General features: G+C 40.4%; 1 protein-coding gene across 3 annotated transcripts in view; it reads right to left on the minus strand.

Moving 5' to 3' along the window:
- The window catches only part of DUSP8 (dual specificity phosphatase 8), a 128666-nt gene that overhangs the window by 11953 nt on the left and 93459 nt on the right, over positions 1-23254 (minus strand). For 2 of the 3 annotated variants that reach the window (XM_087950768.1, XM_026668247.2), the window contains one exon: positions 388-554. In XM_087950768.1, coding sequence (XP_087806894.1) covers positions 388-554 — 167 coding nt within the window. Of the gene's footprint in view, positions 1-387; positions 555-14244; positions 14702-23254 lie in introns of those variants that run through there. The other variant, XM_087950778.1, reaches the window with a different exon arrangement.

Here is a 23254-nt window from a genome sequence, read left to right on the forward strand (position 1 = left end):
ACCTCAACTTACCATCAGTCACAGCTGAATGCCAAGGCTAATACCTCATCCTCTGGCTGGACATGGAAAAGCTGAGGTCAATGTTGTTCCTTAGCCTGGCTGGCACCATACTCTGGCAATACAAAACTGGCTCCCTTCACATAACATTTCTTAGGGACAGCCTCACCATCCCAACATTCCCACTGCTAATGCCTTTATTGCTTCAAGGGAAGCCCATGAAGTCTCTGTCTCTGCATACTTCAGAGGTCCACAAAGACACTGTTGTTCAACCGGGTGATGTATGATTTTGCACAGATAGCAAGTGACTCTTCTGGGCAATGACCTTTAGTGCTTAGGAGATAAAGATTCTACAAGACAAGCCCATCTCCCTTCAATGTCATAGAGTACCTTATTTAAGACATCTTTCTGGGAACCAAGATAGAGATGAGGCAAGATGCGTGTTGGGCCAACATTGGCCACTGGCAAGCATGGCTGAGAGATACTCATTGGCAGGATGGCAGTTGGCTTTCCTTCACAGAGTCCTGGGAAACAAGACGAGAAGGTGGCAAAGCCCCCTGAAAGAAGGAAGGGAATATGAATTAGGAGCAATGGTTCTTTTTCATTAACTGCATTTTATTTGTAATATTTTACACTCATTCTACTAACCTATCACTTCAATACTGAACCAAACTTTCTACATTTCAATTATAGCCTAAAACAGCCCTTGGTTTTCATGAAGACATTCGGCATGCATATAAAAGCAAATGACTGATTTTGTGACAGATTTTTTTAGACAGCATACAAAGGAAATGTGCCTGTTCTTTAGCTATGAATCAAGAATGGCTCTTGAAGATGTTGCTATAGTTGTTATGATGTTAGGCTTTGTCAATATGTTGCATTCCCACACTCTTTAACCATCCTTTTACTTGCTTACTACAGTGTCTTCTTGTTTAGCAACTGCAATTTGTTCCAGAGATTTTCCTCATATAGTGAAATGGTCCCTAGGTGAACCTATAACTGGAGACAGAGCTGAAGAGACACTGCAAAGATTGCTGGTTGCTGCCAGTTCATTCAGATAAAATTCATGAACCTATACCAGGGTTACTCTCACCCCGAAGTTTCTGATGTCAGGTGCAGAAATGTGGTTATAAGCACATACATTGGTTAGAACAAGATTTTATTTTACTACTATTTATTACCATTGTATTTGCAAATGATGGTTAACTAAAGTAGCTGCTAAATGGGGAGTTGTTGTATTAATACCATTATTGCATTAGTATCCCTTGTCATCACTCTTAAAAGTTTCCTCATCTCCTATTTGGTAAAACTTTCTTACAATTCTGTTTCATAAAACAGAATTTCATACACATACATCGTATCTTAGCATTATCAAACTATTACTCAGTTAAGAAACATAATTAAACAAATATTAATATGAAAAAAGAGAAAAAGAATGAGCAAAGAAAGTATGGTTAGTGGGATGAATTAAATTGCTGACTTCAGTTTCTCATTCCTCCTTAGTTCATTTGATCCCTTTTACATCATTCTGAAATTGTTAAAAAATACACATACAAATGTTACTAGAAAAATCCATATTTTTACAATAGTTCCCCTACATTATTTTTTGTTTCTCCCATATTTATTTTGTGGCTTTTCTTTAAATTCAGACATGTACACCACAAATTTGTGAGAATCGTGAATATTAAAAGATAACTATAACCTAGTTTGCATATTTATTTCATAAATAGCAATAGCACTTGGACTTATATACCGCTTCATAGGGCTTTACAACCCTCTTGAAGTGGTTTACAGAGTCAACATATTGCCCCCAACAATCTGGATCCTCATTTTACTGACTTCAGAAGGATGGAAGGCTGAGTCAATCTTCGGCCAGTCAGGATCAAACTCCTGGCAGCGGGCAGAGTTAGCCTGCAGTACTACATTCTAACCACTGCGCCACCATGGCTTTTGCACGTTTTTAAAATCAAAACTCAAATGGATACAATTCTTTCTTCTTTCTTTAAGTCAGATTGATTTTAAAAAAATCAACAAAACAAATTGGAAAACGAACCTCAAACCTAAATCCCATAGTTCCAGAAACAACTTTAATAAAATTAAATCCAATAAGAATCAATCAAGATCTTTCAAAAGAATGAGTAATTCTATAATTCTTCAGACTTATAGCATATTGTTCAAATAGGAATTCTGGATCCTTGGAGAAATACACTATTTTTCTGGATGAATACTTGAAAAGAATTATATAAACCAACAAGGGAAATCACTTAAGACTTTGGCAAATAACTGTATTACCTAAAGCAAGAGAAGAGGGATACTTACAACAATGTTTCTGTCAAGACAAAGCATCAGTTTGCATATACTGCACGCTCCAATAAAAAAGCCCCACATTTTAAACCTGAGATGAATGAGTCAGCTCATTTATCATATGCATTAATCACTTCATTCTTTCAGTGCTTACTATAATGACAGTGGTTGGACTTTCCCTTCACTGTTCTTTTTCTATTTTTAAAAGCCACTTTCAAGATTGCCTGTTTTATCGCCCATCGATTCCAGCAGTTTACAGAATCTATGCTATCTAACAAAAAGCGCAAGTCTCTGTAGAGAACCGTTATTTTTTGACATTACTCTTTTGGTGTTTTACAGATCACCCTTCGCAGTGCATAAGCAAGCAGCATAGTTTTGTTCCAGCTTGCACATTTTTAACCGATTACAAAACAACCGAGTATCTTAGCAATGGGAAATAGCAGATAAACAGACAGTGCTAAATAAAATAAATGGAATCTGCAGGGGGTAGGTGGGCCGTAAGTGTGTGTGCATGCGTGTAATTCTAGGAAGGCAGGAAATAAACTACCTGGACTGGAATTTGGTCAGGGCTTTGAGGGATAATTTTACTTCTCTTTTATAAATAGTCCTCTTGAGAATCTTTAGCAGTCACATGTGAGTGAGATTTGTCATCGGAGAAACGGCAGGCTGAACAGTTGCCAGTGTTGTTGTACCCTGGTTTAAGAAGAATCCAAGTCAAGAGAGTTGCTTCGAGCAATGATTTTAAAAATGTTTACTTCTAGAAACCATTCCTGTGCTGATTTTTCCATCAAGGAAAGTCTACTGTATTGCAGAAAATTGAGAAGCATTTTCCCATATGTGTTAAAGCGTCGTTTCAGACACAGATAAGACATGATCAATTAACTACTATCTGCTAAGAAATAGGAATATAATATTAAGGTTTCAAATGATGGATCAAGCCCCATAACATACGGAAGTCTGTGCCAGATGCACAATTTTAAAAATATAAAGAAAAAGGGTCCTACAAGGCATTGCTGGGTTGAAGATGTGTCCCAGGTCTTAAAAGATATAATGTTATGGATCTAAACCACACCCAAGACTTTCCCATCTTTACACACTTCTAAAAGAGTTTTTTTAGTGCGTTTCAAGGAAGCATGGCGTATCTTCTAATTGAGGAACACCAAATTAGCTATCAGATTTATCCCCGAAGAACCATTTGAAGATCATTGACTGATCTTTCCAAAGCATTGATCCTATAATTTTAGATCTTGTTCCTTTGTCCATCATCGATCATCTCTGGTTGCTTCACTGCCAATTCAGAAGCTGGGTTTTTATAGTTGACAGAGACCTATGTTGGTTTGGCAGTGTTTCAGCACCTTCCTCCATTTTCTCTCTCTCTCTAGCTCCTATTCAAGTACACAAAAAAAAGATCTTTTCTAATTCATGCTCTGGTAACTGGCCCATTAAGCAGCCCCTTGTATAGGTTAATTAGAAAAATGAGTCTATACATTGAGTAGGTGGCCAAGGTATTTAAACAAAGATGGCAGGATTTCATTTCTGAACAGATGCTCGAGCAACTTTAGTGCAAAACGTAATATCTGATTCATGTTTTTCAGTTTCTTTTTTTTTCTCCCTTTTTAAAACGACTCTTGCACTCCATAGCTCCATAACTATTTCCTAGAACTCTTTCATTGTGGGAGGCTCACTTTCATTAACTCCTAATTCGGAGACAGATATTTCCTCTGTGACTAGATAACTACTAAAAATATTGAAATATGAGTTTTCAGGATGGCTTTGTCAATTTGAGATGCAGAGAGTTAATGCAACACTACCTCTCCCATACCGCTGGGGCATGACATCACTCTCTCAACCAGGATATTAAATCAGAATGAATGAAATGAGATTAGTGCAGTGTCCAAGAGCTCTGGTTACTTCTATTTATTGCCCCTCTGCCTTTAGCATTCTGTTTCATCAAACCTATGTATTTCTTTCTTGTACCGCGTGTAAGATGACAGACTAGCAGTCAAAACGGAAACATTTCCAGATGCATTTCTAAAAGAAGCCATATTGCATCTATGGTAGTAGAATACAACTGTTCTGTCAGTTAGCGTCTCACAACCTACAACATCATCTATTCTAATTGATAGCTGTTCCTCAAGGCCAGGGGTAAGCAGTACAGGTAGTTCTCAACTTATGACCACAACTGAGCCCCAAATTTATGCTCCTAAGTGAGTTTTGTCCCCTTTTATGGCCTTTCTTGCCCGAGTAATTAAGCGGATCACTGTTAGTAACGTGTTTACTTAGTAACATGGTCGTTAAGTGAATCTGGCTTCCCTACTGACTTCGTCAGAAAGTCACAAAAGGCGATCACCTTCATAAATATGAATCAGTTGCCCAGCTTCTGAATGTTGACCATGTGACCTTGGGAATGCTGCAAAGGTTGTATGTGTGAAAATAGGTAATAGATTACTTTTTCCAGTGCCGTTGTAACTTCAAATGATCACTAAACAAACTGTTGTAAGTAGATCATACAGTTCTCACTTAGTGATTGCCTCATGTAGCAACCACTCCCAGTTATGATAAAATATTAAACAGGGGAACTGAAAAGAGCACAGAAAAATAAAGAATTGGAATTCTGCAATTAGCCTTTAAAATTCTCGGTTGCTGCTTCTTTATTTATTTGCTTTTTTAAACTTAAGAAGCCAATATATAATTTAACTGAAATTCCATGAAAAAGTACAAGCGCTTAGTTTCTCTGAAGGTGGGGTGGCTTTTGCTTACAATCAATGCTAGCTGCCTTTCTACTTTGAAATCAAGAGAGGAAAATACAACAAGCAGATCCTTTTACAATTATGTCTCTTTGGCAGGATACATGGTTTGGGAATGGCATTCTCTTGGCATGAATGGAATTGAGAGAAGGAATGATTCCCTAAGTGGTAGCGTTGGTAGAAACAGCTCTCAGGTTTCTTGTAGTTCCTCACACTGGCAGGAAATTTGCCTGCAACCTGGCAAAAACAGATTGCTTATCCAGTCCGGAATCCCAAATCAAAGCTGCTGCATTCTTTGACACTTTAGGTAAGATTCCCAGTCAACCATTAACATGTACTTGCACTATGCCAAGATAAAAATAAACAGAATGGATGTAAGTAGATACGGGATCTTGATTGTCTGCCTAGATTCTAGCTACTAGAAAGCACCTAGATCAGTAATGGTGAACCTTTTCAGCACCGGAGGGCCCAAACCAGAATGTGCGTACATACGCATGTGCCGAAGCACTGGAAACCCGAAGGCCTATTGATCGGCACGCACATGTCCACAGAGAGGGTGTCATAGGTTCTCCATCATAGACGTAAATATTAGCAAAGATGGGAAACATCAACTTTAGAATCACAGCAACTGGACTTCTTTTCTTGTTGGCTCGAAACATTTTTTTGATTTATCAACTTTAGAAGTTGAAGAACTCACAGAGTATTTACATTTCCTTTTTTTTTTAAAAAAAGTATTTCCTTTTGTTCTCTTCGGATATGCTCTGAAGACTTCTCCAACCTACCAGTACAGATTTGGGGCAGGAGATGTAGGAAGTATTTGTTTTATCAATGGATGCCATTTCATCAGTGGACTGACATAATTGGACACACCCAGGAGCAACTTCCCTCTTTAAGTACCTTAAAAGAATCGTAGCTTCCTAACTCTTGGCTTTGCTTTGACAATGTATATGGTTACACAAAAGGGTGCTTACTGTTCTATCAATAGCATTTCTTTTGGCCTGCACTGGAGCAAGAAAAAACACTGGAGCAACCATAAACAATAATTTTGTACATTATCTCTTAGAACCATAATAGGAAGGCTTGTGGCACTATGTTTACTTGTAATTTGCACATGCATAAAGTACAATCTAGCCTAGCCAACAAAAATACTAGCAATCTACCTATTAGCTGAACCACAACATGATTAAAGTAGCACTCTAAAGTGCTTCTTTACATCAGAACTACACGAGCAAAAGAACCCTAAGCCAATTACAATACAGTATAATTCAACATTCCTTGCTTCCATTAACACAAAGAATAGAAAAAGAGAGGAAGCCTTGTCTACATGAAACAATTTTGAACCAGAAACCTTGTAAATGCTCCTCCTTGTGGAAGACATGCTTTCCTACAAGAGCTATATGTTTCTTAGATATTGGGCTTATTTAACACTGGAAAACCTCCTAGGAATTTTGCTCTCAAAGTAGGTAAGAAAAAATAATAGGGAATGTGTGTATTAGTTGTTGTGTGTGTTACTGTTTTAGATGTAGACAACATTACACAGGGACTGAATGTTACCACCCACTTGGTGCTTTTGCAGTCACAAACTTTTATAACTATTCTTTTTTGGAGCCTCTCATTTACTAAGCTTGTAACTTCAGGCCATTAAGTTTAATTAAGTGTGGACTAAACTTTCTTTCCTTGCCTTTACCAAAATAAGCCTGAAGACAGGAGAGCATGGTGTCTGCAAGGCGCACTAACTACCGAGGCAAAGAATGTGGGTTTTTACATTTTCACACATACGGTGACAATTGCTAAGCCAATGTTTGTGGATGCAAAATATTGAATCTATTTTAAAAAAAGAGAAAAAACCAAAAATGGAGGATTTGCAATATCAGATCTCAGAATCAAGGCAGTTTAGCTGGAAAAGTAAAATTCATCACAGATATATGCTTATATTGTGAAAAGAGAATATGGGAATGGAATGGAATAGAATAGAATATCTTTATTGGTCAAGTATGATTGGACACACAAGGAATTTGTCTCCAATGCATAAGCTCTCAGTGTACATACTACAAGCAACATTACCTGCTACATGTTTTGTATAGGTAGTCCTCGACTTATGATTGCAATTGGGGCCATAATTCTCCCATACTTAAATTTTCTACTTTTGTCCTCCTACGGTAGATTTATTTATTTATTTATTTTATAAATATATTTTGCCCTCTGAACCCTCATCCCTCCCTGGTTTTATTCCTCCTTACGTTTTCTATATTGGGTATTTTAATGTTTAAACGTTTAATGTTTTACACAGATCAATCAATTCTGGAACATTCAATGTGGGGGAGAAACACATTCCCTCAGAGAAAGTGTCTTGGGCATTGCATGGCTGCCGAGGAAGAAAAAAGCTTTAGGTACGTCTCAGTTAAAAATAGGAGGATCTTCTCTCTGATAGTATATTTTCTTTCTCTTTCTGACACACCAGATAAGCATCAAGGTTAAAAAGAAATCTGAACCGATGAGAAATCTAAAATGATCTCTTCTCACAGGGTCTTGAAATTAGGTGAAAGCCGAAGAAAATTAGCAGGTGAACCAGCTGTCTATCCAAACTGAAATCAGGAATCAAATTAAGGAGGGAGGGAGAAAGGCTGAGGAAGCTTATTGAATAAGAACATAGGATAACAGAGTTGGAAGGGACCTTGGAGGTCATCTACTCCAACCCCCTGCTCAAGCAGGAGCAAATATTAGAAGCGAAATGTCTTCAAGGAAAAATAAAGTCCAGTTGCCTTTTTAAAAAGGGGCTGACTTCATTGGTTTACAAGAATTTTTTCATTTTCAATTCATGCATTTCTTGGAATCAACAACAACCCCCACAGTGTTGGTCTTATGTAACAAACTGTGCACCACAGTGACTTATGACTGTTTTTCACACTCACTGCCATTGCAGCATCCCCTTAGTCGTGTGATTAAAATTTGGATGCTTGGCAACTGATTCGTATTTATGACCGTTGCTGTGTCTCAAGGTCATGTGATTTTCTCCCCTTTTGCGACCTTTGCACAAGCAAAGTCAAACGGGGAAGCCAGATTCACTTAACAACCGGGTGACTAACTTAACAACTGCAGGCGTTCATTTAAAAGCTGCAGCAAGAAAGGTCGTAAAATGGAGCCAAGCTCGCTCAACGAATGTTTCACGGAGCAACAGAAATTTTGGGTCGTAGGTCGAGGACTACCTGTATGCATGAAGCCGTGAGCTAGCTTAGTGTGAGTACAGTACTTATCTGCAATCTGCACTGTGGCAGGAATCAATTGCACATCCGTTCTGAATTAATTGAAAACCAAACCATACAAAACCTTGATCACTCATGGGGTCTGATCTCTATGCCAGCACTTGATTAAACACCGAGGGAAGCCTGCAATTCACAGGTCTACCACATTTAAAGAACAATATCCCTCCCACCCTTCCTTCTGCTTTGTGCCGTATCAAATAAAGAGAAAACCTAGGCAACTCGGATTCCTTTTTAATATGCATGCATTTTACACAGATTTTCTTCAACAGAAAACTCACTGCATTTCCCTCTATATTCTGCAGTCGATCAGTTGCCCATCAAGTATCCATGGAGAGGATTTTTTTTTTTTAAAGAAGCAACGATTGACTCTGATTTAGTCAGCTCCAAGTGATTCAAGCTTGATATTCATATCTCGAATGCCAAAATGTTAGCTCCAGTAGTATCGAATCCTTTGCTTCATTGCAGATCACGATTTAATACTTGTCTTTGTTCTCCAAAGATGCAAGATCCCCATGGATGCTAGGCCAAGGTTGGAAGATAAAATATACATCGACAAGCCACCAGATGTCGCCAGGAGTGAGTCGAGCAGCCATATAAATTTTGTTAATAAAGAAAAATAAAATAGATATACTAAAATATACCTAAGAAGATTTCAAGCCAACCCAGATCCTCTGTGGAGATGATGGGAAGCTGTAGCGAACCTCCGTGCTAAAGATGCAGCTTTTCAAAAAAGATGTGTGAGAGTGGAACGGTTGCAATCCCATTCAACTAAATTTTAAGCTGAGTTTATCTCCAGAGCTTCAAACAACTTTCTTCGAATTTGTTAGTGCCATAGTAATTTCTTTTACACACCGGAAGGCAATGTTTGTCGCTCGTTCCTATGTTAACAGTTCTAATGAATAATCCTAATCTGTTTACTCAGCAACGGGGATCAAATACGCTGACATGTTCATACGATTCTAACGCATTCCACGCTGGAGGCATGAGAGAGAGAGATTTTTCTTTCTTTTCTGTGAAGGACTCCATTGCCTCAAGGGAATCTCTTATGAGGGATATGCCAACATTGATCACGTCTTGCAAATACTGCCTGTTTGCTTTTTTAAAAAATTACCTTTCCTTACTGCATTGCAAACTTTTATTCTGAAGACAGAGAAAGAGGATGCGAGTTTCTGTATGTGTGTGTGTGAGAGAGAGAGGAAGGGCAAGGGAGGGAGGGGGAGAGACAGAGAGATATGAAATTAAGGACAAGAAATACAAATGACCCAGAAACCACGGATTGTTTAAACCTCTTGGTTTAAGGGACAGCAAAGAAGTCCACACTGAGATGAAACTTATACTATATTTAGTGTTGTATACAGGTAGTCCTCAACTTACAATGGTAGGCTTAGTGAACGCTCAGAGTTAAAATGGCACTGAAAAAAGTGACTTATGACCATTTTCACACTCATGACCCTTGCAGCATCTCCATGGTCACATGATTTACATTTGGATGCTTGACAATTGACTCACATTTACGACGGCTGCAGTGTCCTGGGGTCATGCGATCACCTTTTGCAACCTTCTGACAAGCAAATTCACAAATTCTGGCAAACCAGATTCACTTATCAACCATGTTAGCAATTGCAGTGATTCGCTTAACAAATGTGGCGAGGAAAATCGTAATATGGGGCCAAACTCACTTAACAAATTTCTCATTTAGCAACATAAATTTTTGGCTCAATTGTGATCATAAGTTGAGGTTTACCGGTATATGGAAAGACCTGCTTCCATCATCCATCACCTGATGGTTGGTTTTTAAAGAGTGGGAATGATCCACTTCAATGAAGAGTATGGTATTCATTTCAAATGAAGTATTGAACAAAGGCCTGAACTATTTCATCCATGCAGTGTTAACATATCCGTCCTCTACGCTAATGAAATATGTGCAGAAGTTAAATCAAAAGACTTTGATCTTAAAAGGAACCTTATATGATGTATGGGTGTTTGTGGGTGCGTAGCTGTAAAATACTAAAGTGGACCGAAGATTGTATGGTTATTTAGCATGAAAGATTCCTGTTCTTATAATTAAAAATATTTTAATTGCTTCATGGTGAATCAAGAGAAGATTTTTTTTAAGGCAAGCATTTTTGTCAAGGATAAGAAGATGACATGTTTGAATTATATATTCGATGTATAGAAGGCAGGTCAAAAAAAAACCCGACAACCCTCAACTCCTTATGTCAAAAACAGAAAGGAGAGGGAAGATGCACCTTCCTCCCGCCTCCTTCTCTCTCTCTCTCTCTCTCTCTCTCTCTCTCTCTCTTTTAATAAGAATGAATTTGGTGCCTTCTTGGAAGATCAGGAAGAGGCTACAAGGGGAGGTTGGACTTCCTGTTGTAAATCTCTGAGAAAACCCCAGTCTCTGATCTCATATTGCCTCCAGCATCTCTGTCTTAATTAGAAGATTGGGTGAGGGTGTGGAGAGGGGGGTGTTGGAGAGAGAGAGAAGCTGCCACTTGCTTAAAAGAAGCTTCTGTACGTTTTCTTATAAGCAGGGCCAACAATGAACTCAGCCTTTGAAAATGTTGCAGGGTGCTTCAACAAGAGAGCTTCCTTTTTTTTTTTTTTTTTTGCTAAAGAGCCTGCTGCTTGCCACTCAGTCCCCTGAGCGTGAGACAACAGCCCAGATTTGCTTCTTTTGTTCCCATACAAAGCAGTCATAAGCTGTCTGCTTTGGTCACCAGCAAAACTGCTTTTTTAAAAAATAAAATAAAATAACACAAAGCCTTTCTTGGGAATCTTTAGAATAGGATGGCACACAAATCATGTGAATCAATTGTCCTTCTATCAATCAACCAACCTCTCTGATCTAGCTGAACGAGTTGGAGAAAAGCAGTGATGCTTCTTTCAGGAAAGCTGTTGCTTCTTTTCCCTACCCTCTGCCTACAGTAGATTTTAAGGAGAAAGCAGGAAGGAAAGAAGAAGAAGAAGAAAACGAAAAACCATGAAAAAGAGAATGTAGACAAATATACCATTTTGCTTGACGTGATTATGCATCAGGTCAATGCCTTGCCATGCTAAGGACGTATGATGAGTGAAATGAAAGGGAGGATGGAGACAGGCAGAGGTGTGATGATGGAGGAGGAGGAGGACATACAGGACAAGCCACAATCCAAATTGATGAAAATAAAAGGTGATGGGAAGAAAAGGAAAAGAGAAAAATATGGCTAAAAAAGCACCAACTCTTTTAAATCCCTATTTTGGTTGGGTTTTATCTACAAAATATATTTGGCACATACATTTAAAGATGAAAAAAAGGTAATTCTCTGAATCTGACTCTCTTGCTTAGAACGTGCATGTGCTTTCATGTTGCTTTTAATGTTCTAAGAAACCATGACTTTAGCATGATTTTTTTAAAGTGGGGGAAACTATTACATTTGGATTTTTTTTTTTTAAAAGCAGCCTTTTGAATAGATTCTTAAAGTTGGGCTAGAAGAAAAAAAAATCTGCTCCAGAATGCTGTATGAATTTTCCCCAACTTGCTGAGGTCAAGATAAAAATGGATAGCTAAGTCAGAATTGAACTGGGATGCATCAGGCCCAAAATAGTTCACCACTTAAGACCAAGCACAGGGCAATGACATTTGGCATCATTTCTCCTGCTCCCCACTATAATAGGATTAGTATAAGTCAGAGCTAGTTTCCTTCCTCAAGCCAACCTCAAATGGAGCTCACACCTTATATCGGCTTCATTAGGTCACCCCTGCTGCACTAATTCTTCAACACATCCTTTTTTGTATTATCCAGGGCACTGAGAATGATCTGCGTATTTCTCTTGCAATCTCACTGCCTTTCCTTGTGCAAGCCAGGAGAACATCTGCTGTTTCGCCATGACCTTTTAACGGCAGATAAGAGAGATTCTGGGGGAAGAAAAAAAATGCTGCTCTTACATTCAGCAGAAGCTGCTTCTTTTGATACTGTGCCCTCAGTGGCTTTAGGATCTCATACCAGGCTTCTGTTTAAAGGCTATCAATGTAGCATAAAGGCTTACTAGATCTCTGCTGTCTGTCCTCTTCCTGCTTCATTGTGCTTGCACATCAGTTGATCTCCCTTTCCATGCTACCAATGTTCACTTTGCAGCACCACAGTTCAAGGCTCATCCATTTCTATCTTCTCCAAGTCAGACTTTTTGAAAGCAATTTTGTATTTATTCTATCCACACATCATTACCAATACACCTTTCTCTCTTTTTTTGTCTCTATATGATTTATCCATACTTACATACTTAAAAAGTAAGACCATTTGTTTCCATTTGACAGATTAGAAATTAGAAATTATTATTTCTTAATTATCCCAACATGGAACTGAAAGAATAGGAAACCTAATTTCATCAGTGCTCCCAAATGATATCCAAATGACAATGTAATCTTTCATACCTAAGCAAAATGGGCATTTTCTTCCTAGATGCCTCATTTTCCTCTTGCTGAGGGAAAATATATGCCATCTTTCTATTAATTAGAAAGAATAACCTAGGATCGTGTTTCCCAAGGTGATGCCCTCCAATGGCTGCAGTAAGAGTTGTAGACCAGGAAATTTGAAGAATATCAGCTGTATTAGGAGATTATTTTGGTTCACGAGCGAGTATACAGAATGCTCGACAAGTAATTTCAATTATATGCAGAAAAATTAGAAAGATGTGTATAACAGCTCTCAACCTGTCATTTTTTTCCCTGAGTTTTTGTCAACTCTATTCTACTTTGTGACTGTGCAAAGGCTTGTATAACCAGGAAATCAGTCTGAAAAAAGCAACAATATGAAATAGTGGTAGTCTTGAAGGATCAGTGTTTGTGTACTTCTGATCTAGATTTTCCCTCTGGTTCATGTATTTTACTTAGACCAGCTTTACAGGTTCTAAGTAGAGAAAAATGTGTCATAACCACAAATGACTTATTGCTAATGACACCATCTCTGAGCTATGCCCTTCCTGACATATTAAAAAACAGACAAACGAAAAGGTCAAGCACTGTAGGAGAATTTCCATTTTTGTCAAGAGTGATGGGAAACTCTTAGTCTCACCACTTGGTAAAGTAGGTCACTCTACCGCTTTAAAAGGCTGCTTTCCACTCCTTTCTGCAAATAATAAGCTATTATGGACATGCTGAGGAATCTTTCCCAAGAATGAATGCTATCAGTCATAGGAAGAAAACAAAGAAAATGTGCTGGATGCAGACCTGAGGATAGTAACACAGGGTCTGTTGTTTCTTCCATCATCTACCCCACCCTTCCATCTGCACATCCTTTTGACAGGGACCTCTAAAAAAAAAAAGAGTACACAGGAGAGAGAGGAACATGTGGTGGATTACATAAGAGATCCGTTTTCCTTCTCTGATCTTTCCTTTGCACTCCTGTTTTAACGTGTCTCAGTCAATTACAAAATTAAACTTGGTTTTCAGGGGGGGGGGAAAGTTCCTCCTTAAATCAAAATCTGAAAGAGCACTCATCACTAAAATGCCCACTGACTCTCACAGTCTTCTTGCAGCAAACAGCAACAATCAGCACATTTCCCAAAAGGTGTGTGTGTGTGTGTGTGTGTGTATAGATAGATAGATATAGATATAGTTTTATATATACACGTATGATTATTGTGCCATGCAGCGCCAACCCAATTCAGACCGTATTTCCTCAGAAGGACATTGGAGCATACTTAGTATTGCTGCCCATATCTTGCATCTGCACACCCCAGGGAACAATGGGCATTTGTACCCACCACTACCACCACATACCTAATGCAGATACTCTCTCAATCCTAAAAGTGCAAGGTGCCAGCTTTCAATCCATCTCCTTTCCCAGTCCATAGTAAGCAAGCTCTCCATGCCGCCCTCCCTTCCTTTCTCCATTCACTTTTCATGCACACCTCTGCCTTTTCTTTTAAGGGTAATAATCCGGGAGACCAACCTCTTATGTCTCTGCTTTCCTTCATTCGCCTGACCCTGATTTTCAGCTTCATCTGCCCCTTGTGCATGTCTGGCCAGGTCTGGTCCTCAGAGGAAGCAATCATAACATCCAAAGGCATCCAGGCAGCTGGATTGCGTCTTTCCCAGAGTTATCTCCTGTCCTCGCCAAACAACAGCTGCTGGGGGGGGGGGAGAGAAAGCCTCCTCTTTCCAAAAAAAGGGAAAGAGAGAGCCTGAGGCACCCACAGATCCAGCTTTGAGGAGAAATTAAAAAAGGAAAGAGGAAGGTAATCGGACAAAAATATTTCTCCTCCTCCTCGGCAGGATTATTTTCCTCCTGACTTCGCCCCTTGTGTATGCGTAGCGCCAACTCCAGCGAGCCTGAATGAGCTCAGCACATGAGCAACAGCCGATCCACCAAGGAGCAGTCATAGCTAACGGGTCAGGCATGCAACCACATTCCTTACTCAGCACACAGACATGCAGTTTAACTCAAGAGCTACGCTATTGGCATATGGTTTGCTCAGCTGCTTAAAGAGACAACATCCCTTTTTTTCCCCCCCCTTCTCCTCCCTCTGATTCCGGCTCTTGTTCCAAAATGCCACAAACAGCAGCTGGTAAGGGCAAGATGAATAAGCTCAAGTCTCTTTAGCTCTGACAATTCAATATATTTGTAGCAATACTGGGAGCGTTTGAGTATGGTGCGGTTCAACTAATCCATTAGCTGCACGTTCCAAAGCACAAACGAAAGCGTGGCATAATTGTCTGCTATCTCGCATGGACGAGTCCATTCAAATGAAGGGCTTCCAGCATATTCTTTAGTGCTATTTATTTAAGGCTGATTTTTTTTTTAAAAAAAAAACCCACCTTATATTATTTTTATAAGTAACTCAAGGCGGCAAACATAGCCAATACTCTCTCCGTCTCCCATTTTCTCCACAATAACACTGTGAGGCGGGTTGGACTGAGAGAGAGTGACTGGCCCAGAGTCATCCAGCTTTCATGACTAAGGCAGGGCTAGAACTCACAGCCTCTTAGTTTCTAGTTTGATGCCTTTAATCATTAGCATTTTCCAGCTGTACAACATTCACTTTTTCCTCTCTCTCACAAATCTTAAATTCTGCTCTACACGCAGGTGTACTGTCCACTATCCAGAGATGGTATTCAGTACGTTCTGGCTAGTTCTGGAGAACCAGTAGTGGAAATTTTGAGTAGTTTGGAGAACCGGCAAATACCATCTCTGACTGGAGATCCTTCCCCTGCCATGCCCACCAAGTCATGCCCACAGAACTGGTAGTAATTTTTTTTTTTAATCCCACCACTGCCACTCTCCCATCCCTTTTCCAATTACAGAAGGGTTGAACTAATTTATACCAATGTGTTCAAACATCCCAACAGCTATAATCAAGTCCCTAATCTTTTTCTCCTCTACGTTCCAAAACTATGTACTACATAATATATACTGAAAAACAAGCTGGTATTTGTTCCAGGATAATGAGAGCATACTTTAAACAATAAAAGAAAAATAATAAAAAGAAGCAGGAATGCTGGTCTGGATATACTCTAAGCTAGGGAAGCAATTTGAGCCCCAACTGTACTTTCCTTTTAGGGCACTTTTAGTCAGGACACAAACTGAGGTAACGAATTCTCTCCCCTCTGGCTCATTTATGAGCCCCATCCAGAATGACCAGTTGGTCAATAGGACTTTCCTTAAGTACACAGGTGAAAATTTAAAGATGCATTTAGAACAGGGCCGTTAAACTCCCAGCCCGTAGGCCAGATGCATCACCTGCTGCCCACGCCCACTTTAGTGAAGGGGGGGGAAAGTCCTGATATGTCACGTGATGCTACCGTGATCATGTGAGTTCGACTCCCCTGATTTAGAAGTATGTTACCTACATCTAGTAGTATCAACTGAACTTATAGACAGATACATTTTTATTGATCGAAATTATTATCCTGAAGCTTCTCAAACAATACATTCTGCATAAAAAATCATATCTAATTACTGTATATACTCGAGTATAAGTCGAGTTTTTCAGCCCATTTTTTGTGCTGAAAAATCCCCCGGCTTATACTCGAGTCAGATTCCCTCTGAAAAAAATAATGGTGTGGAGTCGCTGCTGCCGGCGCTGATCCCGCCGCCTCGGGAAGGAAAGGCAAAAAGCACTTTGCCTTTCCTTCCCGAGGCGGCGGACTGGGTCCGTGCCGGGCGGCAGCGACTCCCAACAGCCCATCCGGGAAGGGAAAGGCAAAAAGCACTTTGCCTTTCCCTTCCCGAGGCGGCTGGACTGGGTCCGTGCCGGCGGCAGCGACTCCCAACAGCCCCATCCGGGAAGGGAAAGGCAAAAGCACTTTGCCTTTCCCTTCCCGAGGCGCGCGGACTGGGTCCGTGCCGGCGGCAGCGACTCCCAACAGCCCCATCCGGGAAGGGAAAGGCAAAAAGCACTTTGCCTTTCCCTTCCCGAGGCGGCGGACTGGGTCCGCGCCGGCAGCGACTCCCAACAGCCCCATCCGGGAAGGGAAAGGCAAAAGCACTTTGCCTTTCCTTCCCGAGGCGGCGGACTGGGTCCGTGCCGGCGGCAGCGACTCCCAACAGCCCCATCCGGGAAGGGAAAGGCAAAAGCACTTTGCCTTTCCTTCCCGAGGCGGCTGGACTGGGTCCGCGCCCGCGGCAGCGACTCCCAACAGCCCCATCCGGGAAGGGAAAGGCAAAAGCACTTTGCCTTTCCCTTCCGAGGCGGCGGACTGGGTCCGTGCCGGCGGCAGCGACTCCCAACAGCCCCATCCGGGAAGGGAAAGGCAAAAGCACTTTGCCTTTCCTTCCGAGGCGGCGGACTGGGTCCGCGCCGGCGGCAGCGACTCCCAACAGCCCCATCCGGGAAGGGAAAGGCAAAAGCACTTTGCCTTTCCCTTCCCGAGGCGGCGGGACTGGGTCCGCGCCGGCGGCAGCGACTCCCAACAGCCCCAGCCGGGAAGGGAAAGGCAGGCGGCAGCGACTCCCAACAGCCTAGCCGGGAAGGGAAAGGCAAAAGCGCTTTGCCTTTCCCTTCCCGAGGCGACGTGAGATAGTGAGATCGTTTCCCAAATTAATTATTTTTATTTTTGAAATTTACCAGTAGCTGCTGCTGCATTTCCCACCCTCGGCTTATACTCGAGTCAATAAGTTTTCCCAGTTTTTTTGTATAAAATTAGGTGCCTCGGCTTATATTCGGGTCGACTTATACTCGAGTATATACGGTACTGTGAATCATCTTAGCATGCCTCAAACAGAAACTCATCAGATGTAGAACGTGACTGGAAAGATTGCCACCCTGTAGAACCGAGATCTCCAAACTTGGCAGCTTTAAGATTTGTGGACTGCAACTCCCAGAATTCTCCAGCCAGCTATGTACAGCTGGCTGGAGAATTCTGGGAGTTGAGGTCCACAAGTCTTAAAGTTGCCAAGTTTGGGGACCTCTGCTGTAGAACTTTAGCACTGACACATTCTTCCTCAATTTAAGTCCAACCTGAAAGACCAAGGTCAGTTCTCAATACATGAATTTACAAAAGGCCCAACATGCAAAGCCACCTCAGTACAAAAAGCTGAACAAAGTCTTTACTGACAAATACAAAACAGCTTTTAACAGTAATTCCTTGATTTCCTCAAGATTGAGATTTGGATATTTGAAGCACTTCTACTCTTAATTTAATGTAACTTTTCTACAAGAAATTTAATTTAATCTAATCTACTTTTATACAAGTCATGAATTGATGTCTTTCTCAGCTGGTATCTTTATCTGAGACATGTCCTCAGACATGCTTATTAAAACAAGCAAGGTAAGGAGCCATTAGAAAAAAAATTTTTTAAAGATGTGCCACATTTATGGAACAGAACTCTTATTATTCTATTTTTCCCCAATTAATATCATCACCCATCTTACCATAGTCACTCTGGGTAGTTATGATGAATGGATAAAAATACTATACAAAGTAAGAACAGAAAACAAACCAATATGTAAAATCTTTAATGATCATCAAGGTAAAAACCAACCAGCTGTATTTGGAGATTTATTCACATCTTTAAATATTTTGGAAATCTGGCAAGGCTGAGGCTCTATTATGTATGAAAAGAAAAACTGTCCATGTTTGTGATATGAATACAAGAAGGAGATCGTTCCAAAGATAGCAAGTATATCATAGCATCTTATCTAAAGTTAATAATGACTTAAGAGACCTGGAGTCTATATCCAATTGTCAGTACTAGTTCTAGTCAGAAATTCAGTGTTACTGAACATAAAGAGAGACCCAGATTCAGATTTGCTGGCATCTCTGTGAAGCAAAAGATAAAACTCCTTCTTCAAACTGTGCAGTTAATAATTGCTTTGCATGTGCTTTTCTGGTCTCCAGATGTGTCGAGTTTGCAACTCTTTTTCACTATTGCCAAAGGACATAATTGCAGCATATCACACTGGAGAATTTTAAAATACTATATATTTAAGGCTGTAGTTTAGGGATAGAGAACAAAAAGGACTACATGTGCACTCTGGCATATTTAAATAAGATTGGAAGAACCTGGAAAATCTGTATAGTCCAACTTCCCAACCTATTACCTGTATCAGTGGCAGCGAACCTTTTTGGCACCGAAATGGAAGTGCGCGTCAGAAATCGGAAACTTAGCTTCCCGGCGCATGCATGCATGCCAGCCACCTGGTCTTCCAGTTTCTAATGTTCATGCACACACGAAGACTAGTGTGTGAGTGCCGGGGAGCTGTTTTTCTGGTTTCCGGCACTCCCGCATGCGTAAAGACCAGCTGGCCAGCGCACATGCGCATGCCGGAACCCAGAAGAGTAACAAGCGACAGCTTGCGTGCTCAGACAGATGGCTCTGCGTGCCACTTCCGGTAGGCGTGGCATAGGTTCGCCATCATGGACCTATATTATGAATGAAAATCCCTCAAAGCATGCATATCCATATCCATATATATAAAAAGCATACTTTTTAAAATATGTTTTTATTAAGTTTCTATTGTTTCAACATAAAACATCATAGTTTCAACAGCAGCATTCTTGACATCTATACAAGTTCTTATCTTAAATATCTTAACACATTGTATTTATATTTATCTAATGTTAATTCATAACTTTAATTGTTATTCTTATATTCTTATATATTTTACAAATTTACATTTTACTTTCTTAAGATTTCTTACTATTAGATTTCTTGTCTTATTTTTTAGTTCTGTTTGCTATCCAATCATACCATTCATTCCAGATTAGGAAATATTCAGAGTCATCTCTTTCTTTCAATTTTAGCATTAACATATTCATTTCAGCACTTTCTGTTACTTTTTGTAATATCAGTTCTTCTTTAGGAATATTGGGAGTTTTCCATACTTGTGCAAAGACTATTCTGGCGGCTGTTGTAATATGTAACAATAAATATTTTATTTCTTTTGGGATTCTGTCCTTAGTAATTCCTAGAAGGAAGGTTTCATAAAAAGCATACTGTTAAGCCAGGATGTTGAGGTAAATACAGGTAGTCTTCGACTTACAATAGTTCGTTTAGTGACCATTCAAAGTTATAATGGGACTGGAAAATGTGACTTATGACAGTTTCTTTGCAGCATCCCCTTGATCACGTGATCAAAATTCAGATGCTTGGCCACTGATTCATATTTATGACCGTTGCTGTGTCCAAAGGTCATGTGATCACCTTTTATGACCTTCTGACAAGCAAAGTCGATGGGGAAGCCAGATTCACTTAACAACCATGTTACTAACTTACCAACTGCAGTGAATCACTTAATAGCTGTTGCAAGAAAGGTCATAAAATAGGGCAAAACTCACTTAACAAATATCTCAATAACATAAATTTTGGGCTCAATTGTGGTCATAAGTCGAGAATTATCTGTAGAAAATATATGACGGACACTGGATTGATGAAAACTAGCATACACGTTACTGGACCTCATGACTTAATGGTTTGTTCCTTAAGGTCCCTTTTCTATTTTTCTGAATTGCCTCTTGCTTTTCCTCTACCCAGAATGTATACTGTTTAGGATTAGTTTCCAAAAAGGTGCTTTGGCAGGCACAAGAGCACAAACACAGCACCTGCTGGTGAATCATTCAAACAGGGATCCTGAAAACAGACACATCTGTTTTAATAAATTGCTGATACTTTTCGAAACTAAAGCAAAGCATTTAAAAACCGTACTTTTTGCATTCATGACTTCTAGTACAGACAGAGGCAATTCTACATCCCCATTCTCCTACAGAATCTTTCTTTTTATACCTATGCTACTAACAAAAATAGAAGGCTGAAAAAGTCTGATACTACTGAAAGTCATTTCTTCAGTTTTGGCTGAGTATGTTGTATGATCTTAAGCTATTGGGTGTGTGAGTCAAGTTTACAGCTTTCGTACAATATATAACCTACTTAATACCTGGTTCTGGCAAGCTAAGCATACTGCCTGTAAAGGAAAGTGTCAATTGTACTTTCTTTGGAACTAGACCAAATGGCATAAGATTTAAACAACCAAACAGTACAGGGTAATGCTACCAAATCTGGAATGCAAAAATGTGAACTACTAGATGGTAACAAAGTTATTACCCTCCCGCCAACAATGTCCAGCGGTTGTTCATATTTTGCAATCTAGTTCCTGTTATCCCATTTCAGGGGTCTCCAGCCTTATTGGGTTAGGTTATATTTTATAAATCCAATGTATGCCCTGGGCACCCATAGAAAACAGCTGTCAGGGACCAGCACTATCTTTATGATCCTAGAATACTAAAGATAGTGCTGCCTGGAAGTGAGAAAAGAATTGCACTAGGAGTCTCTGTTCTGGGCAGCATGTGCTTAAACAGACAGATTCGTGAGCACATTGTTAAAACAAGGAGGACAAGGTCCCTCCCTTCAGGCTGCTAGAATATGTACTTGATCAGCTAAGCTACAAAAACAAATTAATTAAATTAATAGGTGAACAGATTGGTGCATGCACTAGTGCAGAAACACAGAATAAATTAGATGGAAGATCACCTGGAAAAAGCTTGGGATATGGTGGCTCAGCGGCTAAGACGCTGAGCTTGTCGATCAGAAAGATCGGCAGTTCGGCGGTTCGAACCCCTAGCGCCGCATAATGGAGTGAGCTCCCATTACTTGTCCCAGCTTCTGCCAATCTAGCAGTTCGAAAGCATGTAAAAATGCAAGTAGAAAAATAGGGACCACTTTGGTGGGAAGGTAACAGCGTTCCGTGCGCCTTTGGCATTTAGTCATGCCGGCCACATGACCACGGAGACATCTTCAGACAGTGCTGGCTCTTTGGCTTTGTAACGGAGATGAGCACCACCCCCTAGAGCCGGAAACGACTAGCACATATGTGCAAGGGGAACCTTTACCTTTACTTATGCAGAATTCCAAGTGGCAAAATTCCATGTCTACTGACATTATGATAGTAAATAAACTGACATCGTGGTAGTAAGTGAAATGATAAAGGACAGGTAGTCCTCGGTAGATGACCCACTTAGTCACCACTTGAAGTTGTTTGTGCCAGCATTGAATGAATGGTACTTATGATTGATCCTCGAAGTTCTGGCCATCCCAGCATTCCTGCAGTCACATAACTGCAATCCGGGCACTTGGCAATTGGCTCGCACTTAGGACAGGTGCTGTGTCTTGCAGTCATATCATCATTATTTGCAAGCTTCCATGCAACGGGGAAGTTGGTAGGGAAGGTCACAAATTGCTCCCAGGGAACTTATACTCTGTGGTGCATGTTTGCCTGCAGCACCTCCCTGCCTGTACTCCACAGTGCCCTCCTGCACCACTCCCTTGCCCATGCCCACACAGCACCACAGCACCTCAACTGGACATGCTTGCATAATGCTGCAGCACACACACTCTCCCTTGTGCTGACAAGCCACCCATGGCTTGCAACTTTCTGCCAGGTTCACCATTGTCTCGTCTTTTTAGAAGACAGAAGGAATTTGCAAGCCACAGTCACCTGAAGTCCTCGCTTAACAAGCAACGATCCTCACTTAACAATGTCAGTGGAGACCGCTGCAATTGGCATTGCTAAGTGATGCAGCCCTGTGATACCATATCACACTATGATTGCTTAGTGGCAGAAATTCCAGTCCCAATTAATAAAAAATTAATAAGCCATAATTAAGTGAGGACTAGCTATAATAAGAACAGGCTTATTTTATTATAAATTGCTTCGGTTGAAGTTAACTCTAAGAGGCACACAGTTCCCCACCAAATGCAGATCACAAGGAAGATTAAATGTTAATAATAACCATAGGACAAACCAATCCAAAAAAAAAAATTTAATGTCAGGCGCAAAGAATCAGAGCCATTCATAAAGTTACAGCATGGAAGATTTATTCAATCCTGAACACAAGACTAATAGTCAACTAATGGTCAGCACTAAATTGGCACGAGATAAGAGTCAATGGAATTCATGGGGACTGGATTTGAAACCAGGAGTTGGGAATCTAGAAAACTGTTATTATACAGGAGAAATTGGCTGTATTTAATGATTTCATTACTGGCAGATGAGGAAACACTCTAGAACATTGGTGTCAAACTCGCAGTCCACGGGCCAGATCCGTCACACACTGACCACACCCACCCCAGTTTAGCAAAGGGAAAAAAGTCGCAATATGTCACATGATGACAATGCGACACCACAAATTTGACACTTTTGCTCTGGAAGATCAGCAGTATTCAGTGTAAAATACTGCAGGCAACTCTTCTGGTCAAGGAAACCGAGTTTTTAAAGGACAAAAGACAAGTCCCACGCTAAGAGCCTATATTTTCCAAGTATTGTTGGTTTTGTAATTTAAACAAATTATAGTGTGAATCCTACAGGTGACAAGAGGGCCAAACAGGCCTGATAAAGCTACTAGCCCTTATTCTTCCGTGAGAAAGGCATTAGCCAAGCCCATCTTTCCATTCCCGCAGATTTCTAAGTAGTTTTTAAGCAGGGTTTTGATGCTTTCTAGTTCCATTTATAAATCAGCGATTCCAA

The sequence above is a fragment of the Notechis scutatus genome, chromosome 1, assembly GCF_049901735.1.
Source record: "Notechis scutatus isolate UNSWTSFEM ecotype Mainland chromosome 1, rNotScu1.2, whole genome shotgun sequence".
Classification (NCBI taxonomy): domain Eukaryota; kingdom Metazoa; phylum Chordata; class Lepidosauria; order Squamata; family Elapidae; genus Notechis; species Notechis scutatus.